Source organism: Prosopis cineraria, unplaced genomic scaffold, assembly GCF_029017545.1.
Source record: "Prosopis cineraria cultivar Desert tree isolate PC_DT_omini unplaced genomic scaffold, ASM2901754v1 PC1, whole genome shotgun sequence".
Taxonomy (NCBI): domain Eukaryota; kingdom Viridiplantae; phylum Streptophyta; class Magnoliopsida; order Fabales; family Fabaceae; genus Prosopis; species Prosopis cineraria.
The window spans coordinates 11,712,579-11,740,432 of NW_026555332.1; the positions used below are offsets into that span (position 1 = coordinate 11,712,579).

General features: G+C 35.1%; 3 protein-coding genes across 5 annotated transcripts; 2 read left to right on the top strand and 1 right to left on the bottom strand.

Moving 5' to 3' along the window:
• Nucleotides 1–232: 232 nt before the first annotated feature.
• Nucleotides 233–7,441, bottom strand: LOC129295779 (NADH-ubiquinone oxidoreductase 20.9 kDa subunit-like). Its single transcript, XM_054934341.1, has 2 exons — nt 7,220–7,441; nt 233–499 (listed from the first exon to the last, which is right to left on the bottom strand). Exons 1-2 carry the CDS (start codon nt 7,371–7,373, stop codon nt 351–353), a joined length of 303 nt encoding a protein of 100 aa, XP_054790316.1. The 5' UTR covers nt 7,374–7,441; the 3' UTR covers nt 233–350.
• Nucleotides 7,442–13,338: 5,897 nt separating this feature from the next.
• On the top strand, nt 13,339–20,101 carry LOC129304190 (uncharacterized). Of its 2 annotated transcripts, none has more exons than XM_054943885.1 (3): nt 13,339–13,772; nt 14,658–14,822; nt 19,692–20,101. In XM_054943885.1, the coding sequence occupies exons 1-3, from the start codon at nt 13,473–13,475 to the stop codon at nt 19,704–19,706; spliced, it is 480 nt and encodes a 159-aa protein (XP_054799860.1). In that variant the 5' UTR covers nt 13,339–13,472; the 3' UTR covers nt 19,707–20,101. The 2 variants fall into 2 exon arrangements, with proteins under 2 accessions (XP_054799860.1, XP_054799853.1); XM_054943878.1 differs by lacking the exon at nt 19,692–20,101 and adding an exon at nt 15,404–15,686.
• A 2,816-nt stretch (nt 20,102–22,917) lies between these two features.
• On the top strand, nt 22,918–27,710 carry LOC129306120 (DEAD-box ATP-dependent RNA helicase 39-like). Of its 2 annotated transcripts, none has more exons than XM_054946506.1 (9): nt 22,918–23,541; nt 23,691–23,786; nt 23,872–24,060; nt 24,231–24,371; nt 24,507–24,635; nt 25,523–25,665; nt 26,291–26,420; nt 26,547–26,595; nt 27,141–27,710. In XM_054946506.1, the coding sequence occupies exons 1-9, from the start codon at nt 22,993–22,995 to the stop codon at nt 27,584–27,586; spliced, it is 1,872 nt and encodes a 623-aa protein (XP_054802481.1). In that variant the 5' UTR covers nt 22,918–22,992; the 3' UTR covers nt 27,587–27,710. The 2 variants fall into 2 exon arrangements, with proteins under 2 accessions (XP_054802481.1, XP_054802476.1); XM_054946501.1 differs by having other exon boundaries at nt 22,920–23,541; nt 24,507–24,647.
• The last annotated feature ends 144 nt before the right edge of the window (nt 27,711–27,854 follow it).

Genomic DNA, 27,854 nt, shown 5'->3' on the forward strand with positions numbered 1-27,854 from the left:
TGGGATTAACGGAAGAAAATGCTAAAGTTTTCTAAACTAAAACATGTTTGAATTTTAACTTATGCAGGGACTATACATCTTGAAATAATAAAGGGGACTATACATCACAATCTTCTTCGACGTCATTGACATAACTCATGCACTTCAAGGCAAAGTAGAATCGTTAAAGCAATATATGTGATGTCAACCAGGTTGTTGCTCCGACATAACTAAACTGAAAACAAGAATGAGATGAAACACAGGAATGACAATTTCATTATTCTTGATCACCATAATGTTGACATGGAAGTTTGGGATATTACATCCACTGAAGGAAAGAGGGGAAAGCAAATGCTAACTTGTGAACAATCTCATTTCTTGTAACGTGATACTTCACCATCATTGGGAAAGAAACCCATGAGCCGACCAGCAGAGTTCTGGTATGCGTACATGAAACCACCCATGAGCCCTATCAGACCCCCAGTCACCATAGATGGACCCTTGATTCCAGGCTTAATCCCTAAACAAAAACAGGCAAACAGCTTAGACCATATACATACCATTTTAATATCAAATCATTCAGAATCTAATCTCAAGTGGTTTTAGAACATAAGAATTCAAGTTCATATCATAAGCATTTCAGATGTCCTGAGAGAATTTATCAGCCAGGACAAAAATACCCAAGTGTATTCACAGGCAATCAGGAGCTTTGACTTGAAGCGACATATTGCCATGGATTTGATTTCTGACAAAATTTATTGTCAACAGAACTAGGTTGGACCAAAATCTCAGTTCAGTTGCGCTAAATTAATTAAATTTCAGTAATAGCTTTCTTAAATAAAATAGATATGCCACTCGAATGATCAAATAAGTCAATGCACTATGCAGAACAATATGATAAGAAATTGGAACGAACAATGTAAAAGTAATCTGAACAAGTCCGTAACTAATGGGCCAAGCTAGTAACTAACTTATGGTTGTGTAGTGCGATGTCTGAGCGTGAGAGAGAGAGAGAGAGAGAGAGAGAGAGAGAGGTATTAGGGAACATATTGTACGTGATGGGGATTGGGTCAATGAGAGGTAAGGAGTACGTGAGCATCTGTGCAAACATCCTGGAACTCTCAAATTAATAGGAGTGTTGCGTGCTTTTGCTTGTTTCTTATTTTCTTCCAGCATGGTAGCTAGCTAGTTCAGCCACCCCCACCTAGTAAAATAAGACTTGCTGTTGTTATTGTTGAAGATGTATGATAGCTAGTTCAACTTAGACTTGCACTCTAGCTGGAACCTTACATGTGTGAATAATACATTTGAGGAGTTAGGTACCAACAACCTCTTGCTTGTGACAGAAAGATGCAAAACCATCATCAACGAGCACAATCAAAAAAGGAATACTAAAATTAAATTTATTAACTAAACTTTCATCATTCATGGTCACCATAATGTTAAAAGTTTTAGACATTACGCCCGCTAAAGGAATGAAAGGGACAAAGAAGTACTGAACTCTACAAAATTCTCGTTTCTTGTATCCAGATAATTTTCATCATTGGGAAGAAACCCATGAGCTTACCAGCGGAGTTCTGGCGAAGCATCCATGAGCCCAATCAGAGCCAAGTAACCAAAGGAAGTCCTGTAACTCCAGGCTTAATCCCTTCAAAATAAGGGGCTTGCAGTTTTTAACTATACGTATACTATTTTATCACCAAATCAATGCAGATCCTCCACCAATTTTAGAATATAGGAATTCAAGGTCGAATACAAAGTATCAATGAAATCAATAGTTGTTCATAGGAGTACACGGAACCAAACCAACCATGCTATTCTCAATTAAATGTTGAAAGCTCTAAAGACAGCACACAAACGGCAACAGGGAAGTAAGGCACATATTGACATAGTACCAATATCCAAATTCATCTAAATTAATGATTTTCATGTACCCACTATATGTGCAGCATACGCTTTTGTCTTTATTGAAAACACAGGAGATCAAGAAGGGAAAGAAAAACTCAACATCAGTGACGTGATTGAATTGTCGTTGTGAACTCCTTATAAAATATTTTTATCATGACTATCCCTTATTTATGGATTAAGTCCAATAAGTCAAATCATCAACCCATACACAACAAGCAGTGGCAGTGTAACATACATTTATCACTATGGGTGATCCTAATAAACTATATAAAATTCTGGCCAAAAAAAATAATAAACTATATAAAAAGTGTAAAAGATGCCCACACCATGAGTTAACCACGTCAACTGATAAGTGATAACTACATTGTTTTGCCATAAAATTGATGACTAGATGTCTTCTTACAATTTTAGCATAAAGGTGAATTAAATTAATTCCAAGGACCAAGTATAATTTCCCTATTCATCATAGTCCTCCACCAGTTATTGCACATCCCTTTGCCAAATTGTGACATTAATCTGATTTTTTTTCTTTTACCAGAGATGTAATTACTCATAATTGTCACTATGAGAGCCAGGAGGAAATTTTCTCATGAAACTTTAACTACAAATAGTATTGTATGAATTAGGGAAAAACCATAACAATCAATAAAATTGCCACCAACTTTTTGACTTGCATAGAATATGTTCATATACTTGGTTGTTGTAACTTGCAGGTCTGTCTTAAATGGAGCGCAAAAATGGAAGCAGGCAAGTGTAAATCAAAGCACTAGCCTTGGAAAAAGGTCTTTGCTTATGTCTGATGGGCACTCTGGACAGCAAGAAGCCTCAGGGTATTTAAAGGTCAAATTCCTAATCCTATACAAATCAATTATCAAGCATGCATCGATTACTAGAAGATGACACAGTCAGGAGAGACAACCACTTAATCTACCAGTGCACTGATCATGAAGCAGCAAAATGGACCCCCACCCCCAACACCCGCATTTCATGTGGATGTTGATGGTTCAGTTAATAATCAAATGTTGGCTGCTTGTGGAGGTATCATAAGAAATGCTCAAAGCAATTGGGTTACAGGTCTCGCACAAAGTCTTGGCCACACAAGTGTAACTGAAGCGGAGATTTTAGCTATCAAGACAGGGTTGCAGGTCAGTAAACATGGTTACAAGAAAATACAGCTCTTTCTAGACTCTCTGGAAGCAATCAACCTCATTTATAGTGGAGACATAACTCACCACATAGCAATGGAAGATATTTAAATAATCAGATCTCCTAATGGAAGAATGGGATGCTGAAATATCTTAGACGCATAGAGAAGCTTTTAAGTGTGCAGCCTTTATGTCTAAGTTGTGCTATACTGATCACCCCGCTCCTTTTATTTTTAGTCATCCTCCAGATAGGATTGAGCACATTTTGTTGCTGGAAGAAGGTCCTAGGGACTGAGCCTGCGAAACTATTTTTATTTTCAAGCTAGTTTTTTACCTTTTGTATTCTGAAAAAAAAAAAGGAATACTCCTATGTTCATATACTCAGAAGCACGGACACGGCAAAATGGCCGGCGTGTCCGTGTCGGATACGTTCAGTACGCGGGAACGGCACGTCCCTTTTCCCAATTTCTGGCGGACGCGGGTCAAGACGGGTTGACACGGGTCGGACAAAGGTCGGACGCGGGCAGACGCGAAACTCTGCATTTTTCACTTCCTTTTACTCAATCCCAGCTCCAGAAATCCGTTGCCCTATCTTTTCAGCTCCAATCGACCGCTGTTTTCTGCTGTAGCTTCACGGTTCACTCTGCGTCGCTGCCTCACCCGCTCACCGTCTGCTCTGCCTCAGTCTTCGTATTCGACCGTCTGCTCTGGCTCAACGTCTTTGACCGTCTGCTCTGCCTCACCGTCGTTCTTCAGCTTCATTGGTAATTTATTCAGTTCATGTGGTCGGTCGACGGTCGTTTTTCAGCTTCATTTTCAGTTCCTCTTGTGCTGCTGAGTGCTGATGGATATTTTATTATTATTATTATTGCATTGCATTACTGATTGAATTACTGATTTGAACGAGAGAGCTGATTGAATTACTGCTGAACCGAGAGAGCTGTCCAGAGCCTTGAATTACTGATTTAATTTTTTTTATTTAGATGAATTATTTTGTTGAGTTAAACATTGATTTATTTTAGATTTTTATTAGCTCTCTTCTTGTTAAAATTGCAGGATATTATTTAAAATTAAACCTGCAATGGCTTCTAATTCTAGACTCGGTAGTAGTTCAGGAAGTGTGAATTCTCAATTTCAATCTAGTAATGAAAGACAAAAAGAGAGTACTCCTTTATGGGCTTATGTAACTTTGGTTCCTCAAGAAAATGAAGGGGATGGTGGAAATAGAAGTTGGAAGTATAACTATTGTAATAACCAATATAATGGCTCTTATTCTAGAGTTAAATTTCATTTGTTGAGGATCTCTGGAAAGGGTATTGCTATATGCCCGAAAGTTGATGATAGTTGTTTAGGTGAAATGCGAAAAGCTCAAGAGGAGGCTGAGAATAGAACAAAACCAAGACATGTGCCATTGCCAACTCCAACTGAGAGCTTGTCTCCTTTATGTCAAAGGGGTTCTACCCCTATTCAAAGTGAACACAATCAGGGAAAAAGGAGGGCAATAAATACAATAGAAAGAGCTTTCCAACAAGGAGCTAGAGATAATTTAACTGCTGAAATTGCTAGAATGTTCTATTCGGCTGGCTTGTCTTTCAATTTGGCACGTAACCCATATTTTATTAGTGCATTTCAATATGCTGCCAACAATATAATTCCTGGTTTTAAACCTCCTGGTTATAATGCACTAAAGTCTACTTTGTTGCAAAAAGAAAGGGCCAATGTTGAAAAGCAACTTGAATCAATCAAAGGGACTTGGAATCATAAGGGGGTAAGTATAGTTACGAATAGTTGGACAGATGTACAAAGAAGGCCATTAATTAATTTTATGGCTGTCAGTGATGGAAGCCCCATGTTTTTAAAGGCAATTGATGCAACTAGTGAGTATAAAGACAGATTTTACATGGCTGACTTGATAAAGAAAGTGGTTGAAGAAGTGGGGCCTCATAAAGTTGTTCAAGTAATTACTGATAATGCACCTGTTTGTAAATCTGCTGGTAAGATGGTGGAAGATGAATATCCTCACATCTTTTGGACACCATGTGTGGTGCATACACTTAATCTTGCCTTGAAGAATATATGTGCAGCAAAAAATACAGAGGCAAATGAAATTGTTTATGGAGAATGTCGTTGGATCACTGAGGTGAGGGATGATGCAGTCTTTATCCGAACATTTATCATGAATCATTCTATGAGATTGGCCATGTTTAATGAATTCGTGCCATTAAAATTGCTTGCAATAGCCGAAACAAGATTTGCATCAACAATTGTAATGTTGAAGAGATTCAGACTTATCAAAACTTCTCTTCATACACTGGTTATTAGTGAAGAATGAAATGCTTATAGAGATGATGATGTTGGAAAGGCTGCTACTGTGAAGGACATAATTCTTAATGATCTTTGGTGGGAGAAGGTTGATTATATTCTCTCTTTCACTAAGCCAATTTATGATATGTTGAGATTTGATGACATAGATAGACCCACACTTCATTTGATTTATGAGATGTGGGATTCAATGATAGAGCAAATCAAGGAATCAATTTATAAGCATGAAAGAAAATCACTTTTTGAGTACTCTTCATTTTATAAAGTTGTTTATAACATCATCATTGATCGATGGACAAAAAGTGCCACTCCACTACATTGTCTTGCCCACTCACTGAATCCTAGGTGTGTTATTCTTATTTTTTATCATGAAATTCTTTTCTTTATCATTTTTGCATCACAACTCCAATTAATATTATTATATTATTGTAGGTATTATACAACACAATGGCTTGAAGGTGGACTAAATAGAGTCTCTCCACATAGAGATGCTGAAATATCAACTGAGAGGAAAAAGTGCATTAGAAGGATGTTTCCAGATGAGGAAGAGAGGAAATTGGTTATGAATAAATTTTCAAAATTTTCTAGATGTTCAGATGAGTTCTCTTTTGTTGAATCCATACAAGATAGATGTATATTAGAGCCTAAGGTTTGGTAGAGCAATCATGGTGCTGATGCTCCTAAACTTCAAGGGATTGCATTGAAACTTCTCAATCAACCATGCTCATCATCTTGTTGTGAAAGAAATTGGAGCACTTACTCTTTTGTTCATTCACTAAAAAGAAACAGGATGCTTCCAAAAAGAGCAGAGAACTTAGTTTTTGTTTATTCAAATCTTCGTCTTCTTTCAAGAAAGAGTGAGAAGTATTCCACTAGAGAAAGTAGATTGTGGGATATTAGTGGAGATTGTTGGGAAATAGATGATGTTGAAAATCTTGAAGTTGCAAGTTTATCTCTAGATGAGACAATTTTGGAGAGAGAACTTATAGAAGAAAGTGGTGATGTCAATGAAGATGAAGAAGTTTAGAATTACTTTAAGTTAATAATTATCTTTTGCCACTTGATAGTGTTTAAGTGCTTGACTATTTATTATATTATATTTTGTGATGACATTAGACATCTTGAAATTGTGTTTTTAGACATTCAAATATTTAATATTTAATTATTTATATAACCGTACCCGTATCCTAAAATTTTGAAAAATAGCCGTGTCCACGTATCATATCGTATCGTACCCAACACTCATACCCCGTATCGGTGCTTCCTTGTTCATATAGTTTATAGTAATATTATTATATGATATTTGTCAAGTTAATACAAGAAAGGGAATATCCTCTCGAAAAATATATAAGAAAATGTCGTATTCAACACTAATAGAGTTTAACCAAAAAGCAGGGAGAAGAGTAAATTAGTCCATAACTAGTCATGAAGATTTCGATTTCTGGATAAGCACCACATGAATTCCAAGTACAATCCTTTCCTGCTTGATTGGCAATGCAGACCACACTCAAGTTTCAGATTAGACCCCTAATCCTGTAAATTTTAAGGAAGAAATCTGCCACTTTCCAAAAGTCCTACCACAGGGGATTGGATGGACGAAAATGGGCAGAAAGATGTGAGATTCGATTATCAATACTTCCCGATAGACAAACTAGAGAATAAAAATCCGAAAACACACGAAAAAAACCTTCAACTTGACAGAACCATTAATTCAAACAAAAGCCCAGAAGTACAATTAAATTGAAAGGAACCAGACACTTCGAAAATGGGGTTTAGGAATCTAGCAGAGTAATTACCAACCACCTTCTTATATATCAACTTCAAACATGAAATGAAAATGCACAGAGAAAGAGATAGAGAAATACCAGAGAGGTACCCAACGGTGACAGAAACACCGGCAATGGTGACGAAGCGAAGGTAGTCGAGAGTGTTAAAATTACCAACGACTTTGGTAAAAGGAGGGTTCCGATCTACCACCGGGTACTCTGGCTTCGTCGATGCTGTAATATCTGTGTTCATCTCTCTCGCTCTTCTTCTATCTCTACCGGCCGGCTGGTGCTGCTTCTCTAGTTCACTGTATTTGCTTCCCAGAAAAACGATGGAGATTAATCTTTGTCGGTAACTTTTGGGCCTCCATTTACCATATTGGTTCGGCCTTTTGGTCCAATGGGCTGAACAATTTGACAGGCCCAATTTCAGAAAGATTTTCTTGAACCTGGATCCTGTTTGACAACTTTCTCTTTCTAGAAAGAATGTGTTGCGAAAATAGGATTGAGATTATCATTACTAAATATGTTATTATGTTTATTTGTACATAAAATATTTTTCAGTCATAAAAATTGTTAGATATATAGCATGAATAGGTTATCAATTGTTAAAATATTATATAAGTAATATAGGTGTTGAGTGATGGCTAGGTGAGGTGTTAGGTAAAGTGTTAGATGATAGTTAGATGTTTTTAACTCATATATATATTTACTATTAGTAAGGCAATGATAAAAGATTCATTTTTCTTCCAATATTTTTATATAGTATCAAAGTTGTTGTTGCAATTTCCCTCGAAATGTAGAGACCCATAGAATTAATGCACCTTGCAACTTGATTGCATTTCGCTCCTTTCATGTTCTCTACACTTTTATTAGCTAACTTTTGAGTATCATGAAATGCATATATATTGCTGTAGGCAATGTCAAAAGCTTTCTTAATGGATTCATCAAGCACTAGAATAGATCAAGAAGTTCTAAGACATTTTTAATCTATCTCTGCTCTGTCAAATTTTGATGTATGCTCTTTAACTGCGGCATCACCTCGTTTATGAACATCATCAACAATTGGATTTACCACACTAAAAATGGAAGAGAAATCTATGCTAGGGTGAGCCTTAAGGCTCTCAATCTTAGCCTGCATAAGTTCTTGCAACTTATATGACTTCACTAATCACTAGTCAGACTTACATTTCTCTTTCAAGTTTGGTTCAACAAGTTCAGTATTACTTTTTAGGAATTTGGAATAATTAGAAGTGATGCAAATCACTCTATGTTCTATTGCCATTCACCACCTAGTCAGTGCTTGTTTTTTGTGATCTGTATTGATGACATTATTATTACAGGCAATGATCTAGACGGAATTACTAAGCTTAAACAACACTAAATGATTATCCTTTCAAACAAAGGATTTGGGTAAGCTCAAGTATTTCTTGATTATTGAGGTTGCTCAATCTATAGCTAGAATTGCAATATCACAGTGAAAATATGCTCTTGACATCTTGAAGGAAGCAGGGATGATGGATTGTAGACCTATCGACACTCCCATGGATTCAAATGCAAAATACTACTAGAATAGGGGGAGCCTCTTTCAAATCCATAGAAATACTAAAGAGTAGTCAGAAAGCTCAATTATCCCTCTATTATTACTCATCCTGATATTTCTTTTGCAATAAGTGTGGTGAGTCAATTTCTAAAATTTTCTAATGCTAGTTACTAAGAAGCGGCAATTCACACCAAACTTTCATGAATTTTGATCAAATGACAAAAAAAAAAATTGAGTTAAGATTTGTAATAATAGGAGTTTAAAAAAATTTTAAATTACAAAAAAATTAAGATAGAACTTGAATTCGGCACACATTTTTAATTATTCAAATAATGAATTTGACTCAAATCTAAATTTATATTCATATATATTTATATATCCAAACAGAGCATAAGAGGAAACTAGAATGTAAAAGCTTAGCAAATGCGTAGCTCCCTTGAATTCAAGCTTCTTCCATCCTTCTCCTAGGAATCAAGAGCTTTTTCGCCACGGAAATCCATCTCCAAAGCACCACCAAACAGCGTCAAAAGCACATCCATGGCAGCAAGTAAGGGTAGAGGATATCAGACAAGCTAAAGGAGAAAGAATGGATGAACAAATGTGGAGGTTTTGTGGGGGAAGGAGGAGAGAAGAGAATGATCGGTTTTGATTTTGATTTGATGAGACAAATTGCAGAAAATGGGAGGGAGAGATGAGATAGACGAAGCTGGACTTGAGAGGAGAAGATGAGGTCCGAGAGAATGGGAAAGATACGGAGAGACCGAGGAAGTTGATGAATGAATCTGAGTGATTGTGCCTGTCCAGTGTTTATTCGGTGGAAAAAATCAAATTGTGTGCATAAGTGAATGAATGAATTCGCTCCCCTCCTTCTGAACGTTAGTGTGTGTTCAATTTTATTCAATAGAATCAATGAAAAATTGATGGCAATGGGTGCACGTGACTTGGTTAAATCAAGAAACATGAGTTGTTTGTTTGTTTTTTTTCAAATAGAGAAATTTATGGAAAATGGTTGAAAATAAATGGGGAAAAAATTAGGAAAAACCAACTAAGGAAGGAGAATAAGATAAGAAAATGGGAGAAAGGAAATTTTTCAATTTATTCTCTTGCTTCTTTTCTTCTCCAATTAGCCATCTACAAATAAAGTAATAAAATTAATAGAAAATGAATTTTAGAAAATTAAAAATAATATTTCATAGAATCTGAAAAAATATGCAATAAATTTCAAAAATTCCTTAATTTTTTTTGGCCCTTTTACCATAAATATTACCCACTTATTTCAAATTATATTCAAAAAAATGCTAAAAAACTAAGATAAGGAGGTGAAAATGTGTAAAATATATGAATTATTAGATAGTTACTCATTGTAGAATTGTATCTGATAACCCAATTCTCATTGCTATTTCTAATAACTCCTCTACATTGAGATATGCCCTTCTTGAAGGAGCCATCCACATCTAACTGCACCTCATTAACCTGGGACTTGAACCCATCTTGTCATATTAACATTGGCATTCCTACCCAATCCTTGTAATTTACCACTTATTTTAAGGTCTTGAGACACAAAATAAGGTGCTTGCTATACAAAACATTTTCTCTTGTTCAAATTTAGAGAAAGCTAAAAAGCAGTGATAACACCAAATCTCCCAGCACCTATATCTAAACAACACATCCTATGGAATAGTTTTAACAAGAGAATTACCAACATTGTTTTTCATATTCCATAAGATCCAATTCTCACCCATAAGGCCTTCTAAACATATCCTAAAGCTATAGATTAACTATTGTTTTCTACATAGCCTTCACATAAGGGCAATCATGCAAGATGTGCATGCTATCCTTCTTCTCATTACAATCAAGCAAGCAAGTATTTGACTCTTAAAAACCCTGGCTAGCTCTCATTGCTGCTATATGTAGTTTTCCTTTTGCAATTAGCCATAGGTGTATTTTGATAATAGAGTGCAAGTTAAATGACTAATGATATGGTTAGGCAACCAAGCTCTCATTTTGGTAATATCCCACCCTCCCTCATTATTAACAAAGTCAACCACTTTGCTATTAGCATCAAAGTCATTTGATAAAGCAATATGAGCTAGAGGTACATCACGAAAAAAAAAACCCATAGGTCCATCTACAAATTAGTGGTTCAACCATTTCCAATCCATTTCCCTAATCCCTGCACAAATTGCTCCTAGCAATTAACAATGCTTCTCTAAGTTAATGAGGCACTTGTTTTCTTATCAACCTTAGGTATGATTGTATTCCCACACTTACATTTGGGCTTCAACATTTGCAACCATAAGGATTTAGAATTAATAAGAAGTTTCTAGCATAGCTTAAAAACCAAAGCTTTATTTTGTATTACTAAGTCTTATTTAGGATCACATCCCTCTATCCTACAAGATAGGCTTTTCTACTATCCTGATTATCTCCCTAAAGAAAGCCCTAGCATTCCTTTTCTATCTCAACAATAAGTCTCTTCAATAGGATCATTGCCTGAATATAGTAGCTGGGCATCACAGTAATTACAAATTTGATTAGAGCTAACCTTCTTGCTATTATAAGAAAATTTCTTTTCTAGCCTGACATTTGATTCTTAGCTTTATCAAGAATAGGAGCAAACAAATTGTAAGAAGCTCTCTAATGAATGAGAGGGATTCCTATGTATTTCCCCAAGTCACCCATTAGCTACATTTGGAGTTTTCCACTAAGATTCAAGGCTCTGTTGATATGAACATTTTTGAAACAGCACAAATATGTCTTATTTCTATTCATCTTCTACCCTTAATAATAGCAAAACTTTTGCAAACACTCATCAATCACTTCAATTTGTTGCTTAGATGCCTTCCCAAATAGTACAAGATCATTAGCAAAAAAGATATGCATTATATCAAGTCCCTCCTTCATAAGTCTAATAGGCTGCCATCTTTTTCCATAAATTTCATCCAGAATCATATGATTAAGTTTCTCCATATAGAGGGTAAAAAGGTAAGGAGACATGGAATCCCCTTGCTTGAGACCACCAGAAGGGTAGAAAACATTATATGGTTCTCCATTCCAAAGGGCTCTAAAATTGGCTGTGCTAATGCAATTCATGATCAATTTGTACAAAATGTCCTTGAAGTTCTAATCTAATCTGTCATATGCTTTCTCTAGGTTCAACTTTCAATGCTAAGTATCCTTTCTTCTTCTTCTTCATGCTCTTCATAGAGTGGATAACTTCCTAAGTCACAACGATATTGTCACTACTTTATCCTCCAAGTATAAAATTGCTCTAATGCCGTTCGATTGATTTGGTTTGATTCATGTTTTGACCAAAACCTAATCAAACCATATCTTTATCACCCTTACAAAAAAAAATTAAAGAAATATAGGGCTTCTTTGAAGCTCATTTTGTCATTTGTTTTATTGTTATAAGAACAAGTATTTTATATAATATGTTCTGAGAACACAAAAATAAAAATAAAAACAAGTGTTTTTCATATTCTCTCTTACAATAAACTCATAACACCTAAAAAATGTTTCTATTTTTATTTTTTAAATAATATTTGACTTTTTAATTTTTTTAATGTTATCAAATAATTTTTTATTTTAAAAAATAAAAAACTGCTTTTAGAATATGTTGCCAAACAAGGTCATATATCTTATCCCAATCACACTCTTACTCGTACGGTATGGCTATAACATGTACACCCTTCTCGCTTGGGAACGGTTTCCCTACTCATTTCTTGGATGAACACGTGTGCTCATCCAAAATATGAGATCTGGATTGTTCAGATTTAAAATATTATTTACATTAATTTATTAAAATAAAAAATTATAAACATTATAAAATAATTCTAATAAATTTTTTATTTGATCTAGATTTAATTTAGAGGGTTTAATTTAATATTAAAATTTTTATAATTGATATATATTAATTATTCATATGAATTTTACATAGTCCAGCAGTTCAGATATAATATCTGGACTGTACAGAGTATATATGAAAAATTTAAAATATTCAATTATAAAAATTTTAATATTAAATTAGATCTTATAAATTAAATCTAGATAAGATTAAAAATAAAAAATTTACTAAAATTATTTTATAATTTTTATAATTTTTTTATTTTAATAAATTAATATAAAATAATATTTTAAATTTAGACCGTCTAGATTAAAGTTTGGACGATCTAGATCTCATCTCTTGGATGAGCACCGTGCTCATCTAAGAGATGAGCAGGCCCTTTCCCGCTCATGCCTTTTCGGGTGCGAGTGACGTCGGGCAAAAGCGACTTCATGCCTGTTTGAATTTTAGTTGGGTATGATAGATTATAAAAATAATTGATTAAATAATAGATTTTAATCATAATTGATTATGTTATAACACAATCTGTTTGGATACTATTTTTTAAAATTGATTTTAATAAAATTAAAAATGTTTGGATAATTTAATCAAAATTAATTTTAAAAATATAAATTAATATATAATCTAATTCTTAAATACCAAACATCAATTTTTTAAAAATATAAAGTTTAAATTTTATTAAAAAAAGAGAAGAGAAAAGAGTTTGATTTTATTTTTATTAAATTATGTGCTTTACTTGTAATTTTTTTGCGGGCCTTTTTTTGTAATTTTTTCTAACGCTTTTTTGATAAACTTTTCCGCGAAAGCTTGGATTGGCAGCTTCGGAAAAAAATCGATTTTCACCCCACAAATCGATTAACCAAAAAACCTGGTGTTTGGGTAATTGAAGCCAAAATCGATTTTTTTCCTCAAAAAATCGATTAATATGGCTATCCAAACACACAAGAAGATCCCAGCTCTCGATGGCGTTGGATAGCCGCGTAGAGAAAATCCTATGGAATGAGGACCAAATCTACCGCCGAGTCTCCGAGCTCGCCGCCGAAATCACCGACGAGTTCCGTTCCTCTTCTCCACCGCCCGTTTTTGTCGGCGTGGCCATCGGCGCCTTCTTGTTTTTCGCCGACCTTGTTCGTAAAATCGACCTTCCCATTTCCCTTGATTTCGTTCGAGCTCAGTCCTACGGTTCTGGAACCTGCTCCAATGAAGCACCTGTCATTTCCTCTGATTTGAAGGTTGACGTCCAAGGCCGCCATGTAGTTCTGGTATTTTTGCTCTCTTACCGTTTAGTTAATAAAAGTGTTTTTTACACCGAAGAATATGTTGACCTGATTAAAAAAAAAAAAACGCTCGTGCTGTTTGTAAATACTAAATAGTAAACTATAGATAAGATTCTTAACAGTCCGCTTGTACGTTGCTTCGGTAAATTAGTATTGTTTCAGAATTACAAGTTTATGTTCCGAGCGTCCTATGATTTACTTATTTTCCCAGCATGGACCGTCATTTGCTATTGAAATTGAACGGGACAAAATTCACAGAAAGTAACCCAGTACTTACTTTTGTGGTAGCGAAACATACTGAGGATAGTTAGCGTCATTTGGCTAGTTAATTCAAAATAACAGCTGGAATATTACTAGGTTCTTTATCTGAAGAATAAGTAAGAAAATCATCGTTATAACGTCTACATAATTAAAAGGCTAAGCTTTCCTGTGTCTGTTGCTGCATCTTGGTAGATACAGAAAACGGTTTATTTTGTTTCGTCTTACGATTAAGTTGTTCCCATCTGTAGTTGTAACATCACTCTTATCCGAAAAGGAGTAATATCAAAATTACTGAAATCATAAAATTTGTAAGCTATAGAATAATTCTAATCCTTGACCCAATATATATATGTATATATAATTATTGTGTTATCTAATAATTATCTCTATGCAGCCAAGTGATATTGGATAAGACTACCACTGGTTTTATTCTTCGGAATCATGTAAAGCCATGTGGCTAGATTGAGACCAATTTTTTGCATAAGAAAATAGTTGTTTTCCTTTTCTGCAGCAATTATACTTTTAGTTTGTTCATTAATTTAATCCCACTATTCCCTTCTCCTTACGTTTTCAATTCCATTTTCTTATGAAATTGGTACTGTTAATTAGGTTGAGGACATTGTAGATACGGGGCATACTATATCGAGCATAATTGCTCTCTTGAAAGCAAAAGGAGCATCCTCTGTCTCTGTGTGTACTCTCCTTGATAAACCAGCAAGGAGAAAGGTTGAAATTCAGCCAGTTGGCCGGGGGAAGTTCTACAGGGGATTTGAGGTATAGTATTCTGACAAATAATCACTTAATATCACTCAAAGTATGTATTTTCTCTGCATGCTTCATGCCTTTACCTTATTGGAAATGTGGTATTTTATGGATGAGTTTTTCATTTCCTTGTAATCAATGTAATTTTCAAGTTTTCTTCTGTAGATGTTTTTTCCTCTTCCTAGCTGATACCTTGTCAGAGTATTGAACTCTGAAATGCTCTGTATTCTCTGTTCAATCATATGTTGAGTACATGTGCGCGCATATATAATCAGTGAACCAAACTAATGAGCTAAAGCTGAACTAAGCTCATCGGCTGACACACAATCAAGGACTTGGGCTTAGGCTCAACAAACATTTATTAACCCGCTTAATGCACTATACTAGCAAAAAAAAATGCTTTGAGACCATATGTACTCTTTAAATTTGATGTTCAGATCTTGAGGTCTGATGATCCTAGTTTTTCCTGCATAATGTGTTTTTTTCTTTTTTCTTTTTTGTTTTTTGAACTGAAGGTTTTTCCTGCATACTTTGAAATTCCTAATTGTCCTATCTACTACTGAATCATTCCGTTAATTTCTCCTTTTCTGCAGTGCCCGGACTATTTTATCGTTGGGTATGGGTTGGATTTTGCCGAACTGTATAGGAACTTGCCTTATATTGGTGTCTTGAAGCCTGAACATTACAGTTGACACTATACCTCATTTGCCACGAGGTTTATGCATCAGTCTAGTGAAATTTCCACTACCTTCCCCCTCTTTGATTTAATTGGTGACAGATTTCCATTCCTTCTGTGCTTTTTCAGGAATATAGTGAAATTACACAATTTTTTTTTGGTTAACAGTGGAATTATACTATGGTCTTTGAAGTTTTAAAGGTTTTTTTTTTTTTTTTACCAAAAAGTTTTAAAGTTTCATATCTCACTATTTTTATGATGCAAGGACTTTCTGATAGATATCCTAAGTGTCAAACTTATGGTGAAGAAGGTTCAGTTTTTCACTAACAATGAGAAATTAATTTGAATTTGGTTACAATATTTACTAGGTCTAACTATCTGACTTTTGAATGATATTCAACAAACGGGCAGAACTCACTCATCGTGCCTAGTCTTAGGGATCCTTGTGTCTTAATGCTATATATGCCTAATCCCAAAGATTCTTGTGTCTCAGTGCTATAGGGGTATATTGATCTAGGTAAGGTTCCTCAACGCCTCTTTTGGGCAAACTTGGGTCACATTAGGGTCCTCAACTCTTTAAAACTTTAACCCATAGATCTTTAAGCGTAGTATATGGGCTCATATACATGTCGTTAGATTCTTTTTGGTGCATAGGTTCTTTAGAGAGGTAAGTGTAGAGCATACTTGAATCTTAATATAACAGATATAGGATATTAAATAATCAAGCTTTTAGGAGAGTAAGACTTTAGAGAAACATAATTGAAGAACACACAAGTTTTATTGCCAAACTAGTTCTGCCTTACAAAAAAATTAAAACCTCCTTAAATAGATATTGTGTGGAGGATTAGGATAGATGGTGTATGATTACAAGTAGACAAATTTTTTTCACATGCTTGATTACAAAGTAAAAGCAAAAGTAAAGTAGAACGACATGACTAAAAGCAAATTGCTTTGTCTAAAAGTCAAAAGTGACTTTTGACAAAATAATTACAAGACAAACACTTGAAAGAAGATATGACTAAAAGGAGACTTCTTCCACAATTAGCGCAAGTTTTTGTGGATGCACTTATGATTATATTACAGGTTAAGCCAACATTTTTCTTCCTTTCAGCATCTTCTAGCTGTAAGGTTATCACGCATGAGTTGGTCTAGCTGTTTATCATCAAAGTCTTGATCCATATCCTGAGTAGGTCTTGGTGCTAGTGTCTTTTAGCTTTGAGAATAGCTAATAAGTTTGGGTTTCTATCTTGTATGGGTCCTGACTGTCCGGTGGAAATGATGGAAGTGTGGACAACGATGCTCCATCATAGGATTCTATTCAGGTGGAGTATTTTGTTTGTACAACAGGGCTTGTGAACCATTCAGGAAATTCATATTGAACAGATGGAGATGGGTCACTTGGAAGAATAGGTTGATGAGAGATTGGATCGAGAGATGTGCACTCAAGATTAGATTCTGGAACTGGATAATTATTCATTTCACATAGAAAATCTTTTAATTCAATTAAAGTGGAATTTTCATGTGTCATCCAATTAGTTGTGGTTTTCCATAGGCATGCTTGGTTAGCCAAATAAAGCTTTCCTTTATTGTAAAATGATAAGGATGATGAACCATGAAAAAGGAGTAGGCCTTTTATTCCTATAGAGGGATTTTCCATAGCAACTCTTTTTAAACTACTTAAAAGAGTTCCTTATGCCATCTGGAAATAGATGCAAACCATTTAAGGAATTTTTATAGGTTTGAACCTTCATGAGCTGAGTCATATAGATAATGAAACATCTCCAGGGGAGGAACAGCTATAACATAGATATAAAGAGAGGATAAAGAGCAAATGTACCACATGAGTTCATCTGGTATATGACCTTTAATAAAAGGGACTGCAAGGTAAGGAGCTTGAAGACAAAAGTATTCAAGTTGGGGTTGGATGTGGGTCTTTTGAAGGAGGTGGAGCCAATAAAATAGACTTTTGGCTAGCTTTTGAACTTCTAAGACAGTGGCTAGATTATGTCCTGATGGAAAAACTAAATTGTTGGGTATGATGTTCAGGATAAAGAGGGTAGCTTTTTTGGAAGAGTGATGAGATTGATTTTCTTTTAGGGTTTGGTTAGATAGTCTGCCATGGTATCGTGATTTCCTTTGATGTGTCGGACTATGAATTTATAACAAACAAACCATTTTTTCCATTGAAGGAGTTGAGCTTCAAGGAGAAACTTCCTATTTTGATTTAAGATCTTTAGAAATGATATGTTATCCATTTCTACTACAAAGTGATAAAGGCTAAGAGGAAAGTTAAATTTTTCAATGTCACGTTTTACAGCTAGGATTTCTTTATAAGCTATATGGTAATGCTTTTCTGGGGGTTTGAATTCTCCATTGGCATGACCACAATAATGCCTTTTCCCATCTACTTCCAGAAGTAAAGCTCCTCAAAAGTCATCACTAGCATCGGTCTGCAAGATGTGCGGTCCTTTGTCAGGGATTTTGAGTGAAGGAGGATGTTGACAAATTTGCTTTAAGTGTTAGACAGCCTTTGTTTGGTTGGGATCCCAAGGAGGTGGATTTTTTTCTCAAGAGTTTGGATAGTTAGTAGATGTGATGAGATACTTAAGGAATAAAGTATCTGATATAATTGACTATACTCAAAAACTATTGTACTCGAGGTTTTGATAAGTTTTCATTCGAGTAAGTTTTTATCAGCTATTCCCAGAGCTAAAAGACACACCAACACTGGGACTCACTCATAATATGGATCAAGACTTTGATGATGAACAACTAGAACAACTTATGAGTGATAACCCTGCAGTTAGAAGACATCGAAAGGAAGAAAAATGTTGGCTCAACTTGTCATATGATTAGAAGTGTATCCATAAAAACTTGTGTTAATCATAAAAGGAATCTACTTTTAGTCATATCTTCTTTAAAATGTTTGTTTTGTAGTTATTTTGCGAAAAGGTTTAGACAAAATAGTTTGTTTTTAGTTATATCTTCCTACTTTTACTTTTGCTTTGCCTTTATAACTAGGCATGTGAAAAAAGTTTATTTGCTTGTAATCATGCACTGTTTGCCCTAATCCTTTACACTATGTCTATATAAGGAGGTTTCAGTTTTCTTGTAAGGCAGAATTTGTTTGGCAATGAAACTTATGTGCTCTTCAATTTTGTCTCTCTAAAGCCTTTCTCTCTCCCTTATAAGCTTGATTCTTTAATATTTAGTATTTTTCAAAGAACTAACAAGGGGGTGGGTTAGCTTCGCGCCATGACACACCCTTAGGTACCTCAGAGACACTTTTTATGCCCGTTGCCTCTTGGTAACTTCAACCCTATGGGCCCTAGCCACGGGACATCCTAGGGATAAGAGCCTGTACTTCGTCACTGCCTTATACAACAAGAACTCTCCATAGATCTAGTTGCCTCTTTAGGTGAGGACTTATAACTGTAGTGGCTCTGATACCAACGGGGTTGGCTTCGTGTCGTGACACCCTTAGGTACCTCAGAGACACTTTATGCCTATTGCCTCTCAACAACTTCAACCCTATGGGTCCTAGTTGCTAGACATTCTGGGGATAAGAGCCCGTACTTTGTCACTGCCTCATATAGTGAGAACTCCTCATATACTTAAAATGAGATTGGTCCAGTTGAAGATCTGCTATGAGATTTTCTCTCATCAAACTTGCTAAATTAAGGTGAAATGAAGATATGTTTTTCTGTCTAACAATAATCACTTACAAGGGTGGAAATGGCTCTTGATAGAAGAAAAGTTAGGAACCATTTGAACTTATCCAGAAGGATCTTTTTAACATGCATTAAAATATATGATACATTCTCAAAGTCGGCCTTCACATGTTTATGATCTATATTATTTTGATATTTGGATGTTGGCTCATGGGGAAAGCAAAGAGAGTTAACTCTTGGTTTCCATCAAAGATAACAAGAAACTGAAAGTCAATGACTTTTGAAGGATGAGAAAATTTGGGTATAAATGGGAACAGTGAAACCAAATTGTACCATTTCTTGGTTCTACTTCCTCAAAAACTAGTGACCTGCTTTAGCTTATGGATTTAAGTAGAAATTTACCTCTATGGGTTGTTTAGAGAAGCTTGATTGGTTTCTCATGATGCAGTGATAACAGCAGAAAGCAAATATTCATGTTTTTGAAAGGCTCACATATTCATAAACCCCTTTGAGTATGAACCACGTATCTTGCAGATAGAAGCCATGTAGATAATGCGATACACACGTCATTGCTGGAATCTTGATAGTTGTCCTATGGAAGGCATATTATGTAATAACATGATAGACCTTCAAAACTTGATAAGATTGAAGAGCAATGAAGAGGAGTTAAGGTTAAATTTGTCTATTTCAGTCTCATTTCAACTTGATGTGTGATTATATCCTTGAAATACTCATGGGTTCGTCATTCTTGAACATACATGTTCTCCCACTAATTTATGTGCAGCTCTTGAAGAAAGCTCGGTGTTGTAAAGCAGTTTCCTTATTTGACAAGCTCAGATAATAGTTATATACTATATGCATTGTGGGTTAACCACAGGATGACCCCTGAACTTTTGATTTTGCTCCAATGGAATCAAATATGAATTATGGATCAGTTTAGTTATTAGAAAGGAATGAAATGGATTAAAAGAAGGAAGGTAAAAATAAGATGATTAAAAGAGATAGTGAATTAAATTTATAAGAGAGATGAGTAATTTAATTTATGTTGAGAATTATAATTCATGAAAATTTTTGAAAGTTGCGATTACTCTCACTGTAATATATATTAATAAATTTTATTATATTTATTATGTGAAAAAAGGTTATTTAATTCATGTTTTATATTTATTTTTTTAATCCATTCTATTCTTTTTTAATAATCAAGTAGGGCTTACCTCTTTTTATCCTTATTCTTTTTACTTATATTGCTTGCGTTCGTCCTTTTCTCTCCCCCTTTCCTCCCTTGCTTTCCTTTTTAGAATTTTTTTTGTCTTTAATATATATATAAATATATATATATATTATAAAATATCTAATTGTTTATCATATGTAATAAATAAGTCTGACTTCTTTTTTAATATTTACAAGTAATTATTCTTATAGTGTCTTAAATAAAGTTTTTGTAATTATAATTTTTGAGGCTTTTTTCGGTAAACAATTTCTACGACTTTTATGACTGGAAAAGGTCAACTTACACACTTACATGTCACAAGACTCATTTTTCTATTTTATTATAAATCTAATCTTGTTTTTTAATTATATCATCTAAATAAATTTTAATTTATTAAATTGATTTTTAAAAAAAAGAGCATGCAAATATAAATCATGCTTTGTTAATTGATTTTTCTTTCAATTTTTGTTTGCAACCTGTAGTTTATGAACATTTTAGTCTTCGAAACATATTAAAAATGCAAGAGTGGCCACATTTTTTGCATTTGACGTTGGCCAATGCAATTTTGGGGCTATCGCAAACACGCCTTGAATTAATCAATTATTAAATATATTATACAAATTTCATTGGTCTGTCTGTATAGATATTTTAAATTAAAAAATTTCAGTTTGTTGTATCTTGAATGTTTCGTTCGCTCCTCTCACAATGTCTTTTCTTTGTAAGACATTTAAATTTATTTCTTTTCTTTAAAAACTCGTCCACATTCCTGACATAATCTTCACTTTCTGTGTTATATCTGGCATCCAAATTTATATTTTCAATTCAATGCATTAAACTACTACCTTGAAATAATATTTAATTCTTTTAAGGAAATTTACATCTAGATATTACATACGAAAATTTATTATCAAGAGATTTTATAAAATTTACAAAATATTCTTATAAGTTATAAATGATTGTTATTCAATTGTTAATATTCTTAATCAATCGGAGCTCATTTTAATGCATGTAATGCCAATTGATGCATCTTTCCTTCCACAAATGCTGCATCACAATTAACTTTGAAGAAGCCTGACGATGGTAGAGTCAAGATTCAAGGTGGCTTAGCTTGTTGCGCCTCTGAATCAACCTCTCAAAAAAAAAAAAAAAAAAAATCGCATGTCTTCCAATGTTTAGTTATAGCCCTCCTAGCAGATTCAATAACCCACTTAGATTTGGCGCTACAATTTTGAAAGCTTACCATTGCTCACCTTTCCAGTGAACCACAAAATCCAGCTACTAAGGGCAATATCATACTCATTGAAGCACCTATCACCAGAAACAGCATCTATCCACCAACTATGGAAACTTGTGATATCATTGGGTCAAATTTCAAGGAGAGCCCACACCCAAACCAAATACACCTACTCCACATACACTAGGAGAGATGCTCAATTGTCTCAACGGCACACTCAAAAAAAGGGGCAGAGATTAGAAAACCCTCTATGTCGATGAAGTAAGGTCTCATTGGTAGCAAGAGCATTAGATGATCATCGCCATAAAAATGACTAATCCTCGGAGTAGTTTTAATCTTTCACAAATTCTTCCAAATAGTTTTAGGTATGACAACAGATGAACTTGTTACAAGATTTTTTGACCCCCTCTTTCTTCACCTCCATAACCATGGCATAGCCCAACTTCATAGAATAAAGACCATTATTTGCAAGGCTCCAAAAGACCGTCACTTGAAGGAGTAGCATGTAAGGGTATAAGCTGAATGGCGATAAGTGTGGTCTCATCCAGGAACAGACTCAGTTACTCACATCTGCAAGCTTCCATTGTCTATTCTCAATTAGTGTAGCCACAACCATGTTTGAGTTGGCAAATTCTTTATCATTAGTAGCAAGACAATGGGTGGGCAAGGAGGGAATCCATTTATCTTTTAAAATCCAAGCAGTCAAACCATCCCTAATTTGCCAGCATAATTTAGGCTTCAAGAAACCTCTTCCTTCTAGTAAGCTTGACCAACACCAGAATGCATGAGAGCCTTTTTTTTCGCATCTAGGAATTGGTGGTTGGGAAAATAAATCCCCTTCAACACTTTGACCTATAAATCATCGGGGTTTTGTAACAAATGCCAAGCAGTTTTGGCTAAAAAAGTTGAATTATTATTGACTAAATCCTTGAACCTCATACTACCCTCTTTCTTAGGTTTAGTCATATTTTGCCACGTTATCCAATAAATTTTACTTCAGCAACACTCCCATCTCCCCAACAATTAAAGATCAAATTATCTAGCTTTTTACTTATCTTCATTGGAATATCAATCACATTCAAAATTTAACAATGACTTGCTTTGCTAAAATGGTGGTCTGGCCACGAGCTGACTAGTGACCAGTAGGTGAATGGAGGTATTTAAGTTATTTCACATATTTTATATGCTATTTGGAATTTTTTTTTTAACAATAAACTAAATTTAGGGGCTTACATATGACAGACTGTTTTATATAAAACCTCTTTGTAACTTTCACTAGAATTTTCCCTTTCCTTACCGTTGTCACTATCGCCAAAATATCGAGCATCTCAAGTTATCAATCGAACAATATATCAATCTTACCCAAAGAGTGGTGCTCCGACAACACTCCCATGGCGGGAGCTACAGGCAGAGCCCTTCTTACTCTCTCTCTAAACTCCAACCTCTTACCACTCGCACGCTTATCTCATGGCCACACCATTCCATTTCTCAAACTGTCAGCAAGACCCAGTAGGGTTTTGCTAGGGTTTAGGCCCCTCTGCTCTGCCACTACCACCGCCACGGCCACCGTTGCCGACACGACGGAGTCCATTGACCCCGACCAAATCAAGCATTCAATTCTTCTTGGGAGACTCAGATTCAAACACCTCAAGGATTCCGCTAAAACCCCTGAAATCAAGAATTCAACGAAGTCAGTTGCTATATCTGAGAAGGGTCGTGAGAATGAGGGGAAGAAGTCAGAGGAGAAGAAGTTGGTTGGAAGTTTTGAGGAGTTGGGCCTCAGTGATGAGGTAATGGGAGCCGTGAAGGAGATGAATATTGAGGTTCCTACTGAGATTCAGTGTATCGGTATCCCTGCTGTCTTGGAAGAGAAGAGTGTCGTTTTGGGATCTCATACTGGGTCTGGCAAGACTCTTGCTTACATGCTTCCTCTGGTTCAGGTATTTGATCACTTGCAAAATGACACTTATAATATTGGTCTTCTGCAACCATTTCTTTTATTATGAAGTTTTACAGCTTTAAGCATTGACAATCTTATCTAGTTGTATATTTAGAGAAGCTAATAAACAATATTAATTTGTTCATATAGTTGCTTAGACGGGATGAACAATTGAATGGATTGCATATGAAGCCCAGGCGTCCCCGAGCTGTTGTGCTATGCCCTACGAGGGAGTTGTCTGAGCAGGTATTTGTGAAATGCATTCATCATGCAGAGATCACTTAGAACTTTCTTATTACACAGCTAAATTACTGTATGATTGGATATATAGGTATTTCGAGTTGCAAAATCTATTAGCCATCATGCAAGGTTTAGGTCTACAATGGTAAGTGGGGGTGGCCTTATCAGGCCTCAGGAGGATTCATTAAATAACCCCATTGACATGGTTGTTGGTACTCCGGGCAGAATTTTGCAGCACATTGAGGAAGGCAACATGGTATATGGTGACATCAAATACTTGGTAGGTTTCCAACCGTAGGATGTTCTTCTTCTCGAATATACTGTTATTCAATTGCTCTACATTTTTTAATCTTCTGTATTTCTAATAAGTATTCTTTGGAAAAATATCTTCTCAGTATTTATCTTTGCAAGGAAGTTGTTGCACTTATTAATGGTGGATTTCTTTTGCAGGTGTTGGATGAGGCAGACACGATGTTTGATCGAGGTTTTGGTCCTGATATACGCAAGTTTATAGGCCCACTAAAACATCGCACATCAAAACCTGATGGCCTGGGTTTTCAGACTATTTTGGTTACAGCAACCATGACAAAGGTATGCTATATTGCAATATTGCATTGCCATTTTTGATGTATTTTGGAGAGTTCCACTATACCTTAATAAAAGTGAATTTATTCAGTATCACTATTGATAGATATGCTTAACAATTGACATTTGTAAGTATTGCAGGCAGTGCAGAAGTTGATCGATGAGGAGTTTCAAGGCATTGTGCACCTGCGAACATCAACGCTGCATAAAAAGATTGCCTCTGCACGTCATGATTTTATTAAGTTGTCAGGTTCTGAGAACAAGCTGGAGGTATTACTGCAGGTATACTTTATACTTTTACTTTTTGAGTGCCATCCATTGGTATTGTACCTGAGACCAAGTGGGTGGTTTCTGTGGCTTTTAGAGAGATATAGACATATAGGGGATTTTTGTGACAAAAATGCTGTTTCTGTCTGTTTCTCTTCTTAGGCTTTGTTTATATGCTACTTTGCTTTCGCTATTATGGTTTTGAAAAGGAAAACTACACATATGCTACATTAGTGCATTTTCATTGATATTAAGATTTAATTATGACTTACATCCCAGAAGGCCAGAACCAAAGAAAAAAAAAACTTCTAAAACAGATGGGGAAATAGTGCCTTTTTGGTGCATATCCTGTGAAACTATTTGACTTTGAAGGGATGACCTTAAATCAATAGTGTGAGATGCTCCGTTGTTTTAACAAGTTGTGGCATATTTGGAAATTTCAATTTTCATGTTTTTTTAATTGCAGATAATTGCAAGTTTTGTTTGACCAATCCTTCACTTTTCTGTGAATGATATTTCTCATTACTTGGTGTTCACTCCTATTATAGGACATTCTGTGCCAAAGTCATCCCAGTAATGCAGAAAGTGATGTTGCCTAAGGTGGATGGTAATTAATGGGCATGATGTTTAGTGACTAAATTGTGTGATAACTGATGAGGAATATGCCAACCAATCCTTATATAACTACAAATGATACCACTTTAGTGTTTTTTTGCCCCCCTTCCCTTCTTCCAACCCTGTCCAACACATTGTTTTATTCTTATGCATGCTTTGTCATGATGCCTGCTGTTCATATTCTCTGTTACTTCTTGATAAGATTATCTAATGGTTTGGACAATTTTTTAATTCTTTGGGTATTTACCATTTGTTGCTTGGTCATGTGAGGATAGGTTCTGGAGCCGAGCCTTGCAAAAGGGAATAGAGTGATGGTTTTCTGCAATACACTGGATTCTAGCCGTGCAGTGGATCATTTTCTTGGTGAAAATCAGATATCTACTGTTAATTACCATGGAGAGGTACCAGCAGAGCGAAGGTTGGTGCTAATTTCATATTATTTATCTTTTTATGCTCTCCATTCTCTATTATGTTGCTCTCTGTTTGGAAGTCACACTGTCCAAGTGCTTAGATGAGTAATGGCAACCTTTGGAAAATAGCCACATTGTTGATGGATATATCTGTCTTCCAGTTCTTTTATGTTCATTATATTGTTACTTGTGCCAATTGACCAATTTCTAGTTTGTGTTACTCTTTAATAATTTGCTCCATTAATCTTGAATAGGTAAAAGCATACCATTAAGTTCAGGACCTGATGTGTGTGTGCGTGCCTGTAATAATCTTGACATTAAAAAAATCACCTTGTTTTGTGACTTCAGGACTCATGTCAGTGTTGATGTTACACGTCTTGTTTGCTCAGAAGAGTTAATAGGTTTTCACACAAAAGTAAAATATTTGAATGTACACAAAGGTCTGACCAAAGAAAAATGATTTGCACAGAGGGAAATGTTTATTATGCACTATAGGTTAGGTTACATCACATGGGAAGTTCGAACACAAATTGCATGGGGACCTTGTTAGATTGAGATTCCAGTGTCTTATCATCTTATATACTTTGTTGCCTGTTTGGTATGCATCATATAGTTCCTTTATTTAAAACTCAGGGTTGAAAACCTCAAGAAGTTTAAGAGTGATGAAGATGATTGCCCTACATTAGTTTGCACAGACTTGGCTGCTAGGGGTCTGGATTTGGATGTCGATCATGTTATCATGTTTGATTTTCCTTTGACCTCTGTAAGTATCATTTGGGTTACCAAGATTTTCTTTTTGTTTCACTCCCCCTCCCTAACCCTCTTCTTTTTCTCTTTCCTTTATCAATTCTGCACCAGTTACACAGCATTTCTCTTCATTCTATTTCAGATTGATTACCTTCACCGCACTGGTAGAACAGCTCGCATGGGTGCAAAGGGTAACATTTTTTTTTTATCATGCTTTTTAATTTTTATCTGTTTTAAGAATTCCCTTTAATTTAGTTATATCTACAGTCTAAAATAAGTCGAAATTTATAAGAGCGGTAAACAATGGTTTTGCATATCCACTTTGTCTGAATGATCTGGGTATTCTTTTACTGTGAAATTAGTTTTAAACTTGTTAGTACAGCATGAATTATTGTGTTCTCATTACAGTTACAGATATTCTGGATAACATGTTTTTGTACCAATATTGTCAAGCAAAGGCCATGCTGCTTCCTATTTAAGCTTTCAAATGTCCATTAAATCTGGCTTTTTTTAATGGATAATTCTATTTCTTTTGTGGAGTTCCAAATTTACATTTGCATGAGGAAGCCACAGATTTTTCATTAAATTTATATATAAACTAGCTTCCTACAAAATTTATATAATGATTGATTAGATTGTGAGCCACTTGTAGACTTTATATTGTACATAATTATCGAAGGTTTTTTTTTTTTTTTCCTTTTTATGGGTTAAATCAAATATCTTCTCCTCTGTGCAGGGAAAGTAACTAGCTTGGTTGCAAAAAAAGACGTAACCCTGGCCACTAGAATAGAAGAAGCAATAAGGAAAAATGAGAGCTTGGAGGCTATCAGTAAAGAAAGTCTCAGGAGGGAGATTGCCAGTACCCAAATAACTCGGCAGAAGGGGAAGAATACAAAATTGGTAAAGGTTTCCAAAGCAAAGAACACTTCTACTCCCCGTGCTGCCATGTCTCGGAAAGTATCGAAGAAGCCATCAGTATCCAAAGCATCAAAAAGTTCTTCTGGTGTTAATACTGTTTCTAGAAAAACATCCAAGCCATTAAAACCAGGGAAGTCAGGAGGAGGAATTAAGGTTAAAAGTTCTGTAAGGTCTTCCAGTGCAAGTAGCCTGAAAAAGTTTCAGCGAGGAAGGCACAAACAAGTAAAAGAGATAGTGCTGGAAAATCCTCAAATTCTAAGCTGAGTGTTGTTGGTTTTAGGGGACGGAGTTCCTCAAACAAGAAGGAATCACAATTTTGAATTAGCATTTGATTCTATTTTGTATAAAACTATCAGGTAGCTTGTTAATGCCCATCTATTATTTTGCATGCGGTTTTTTTTTTTTTTTGGTAGTAAGAATGCTACAATTACAATTTCCCCCCTGACAAATGCAAGTCTATTGTCCAAAGGATAAAAGATTTAACATAAATGACATGAATATAGGGTGATACAATTACTATAATACAAATGAG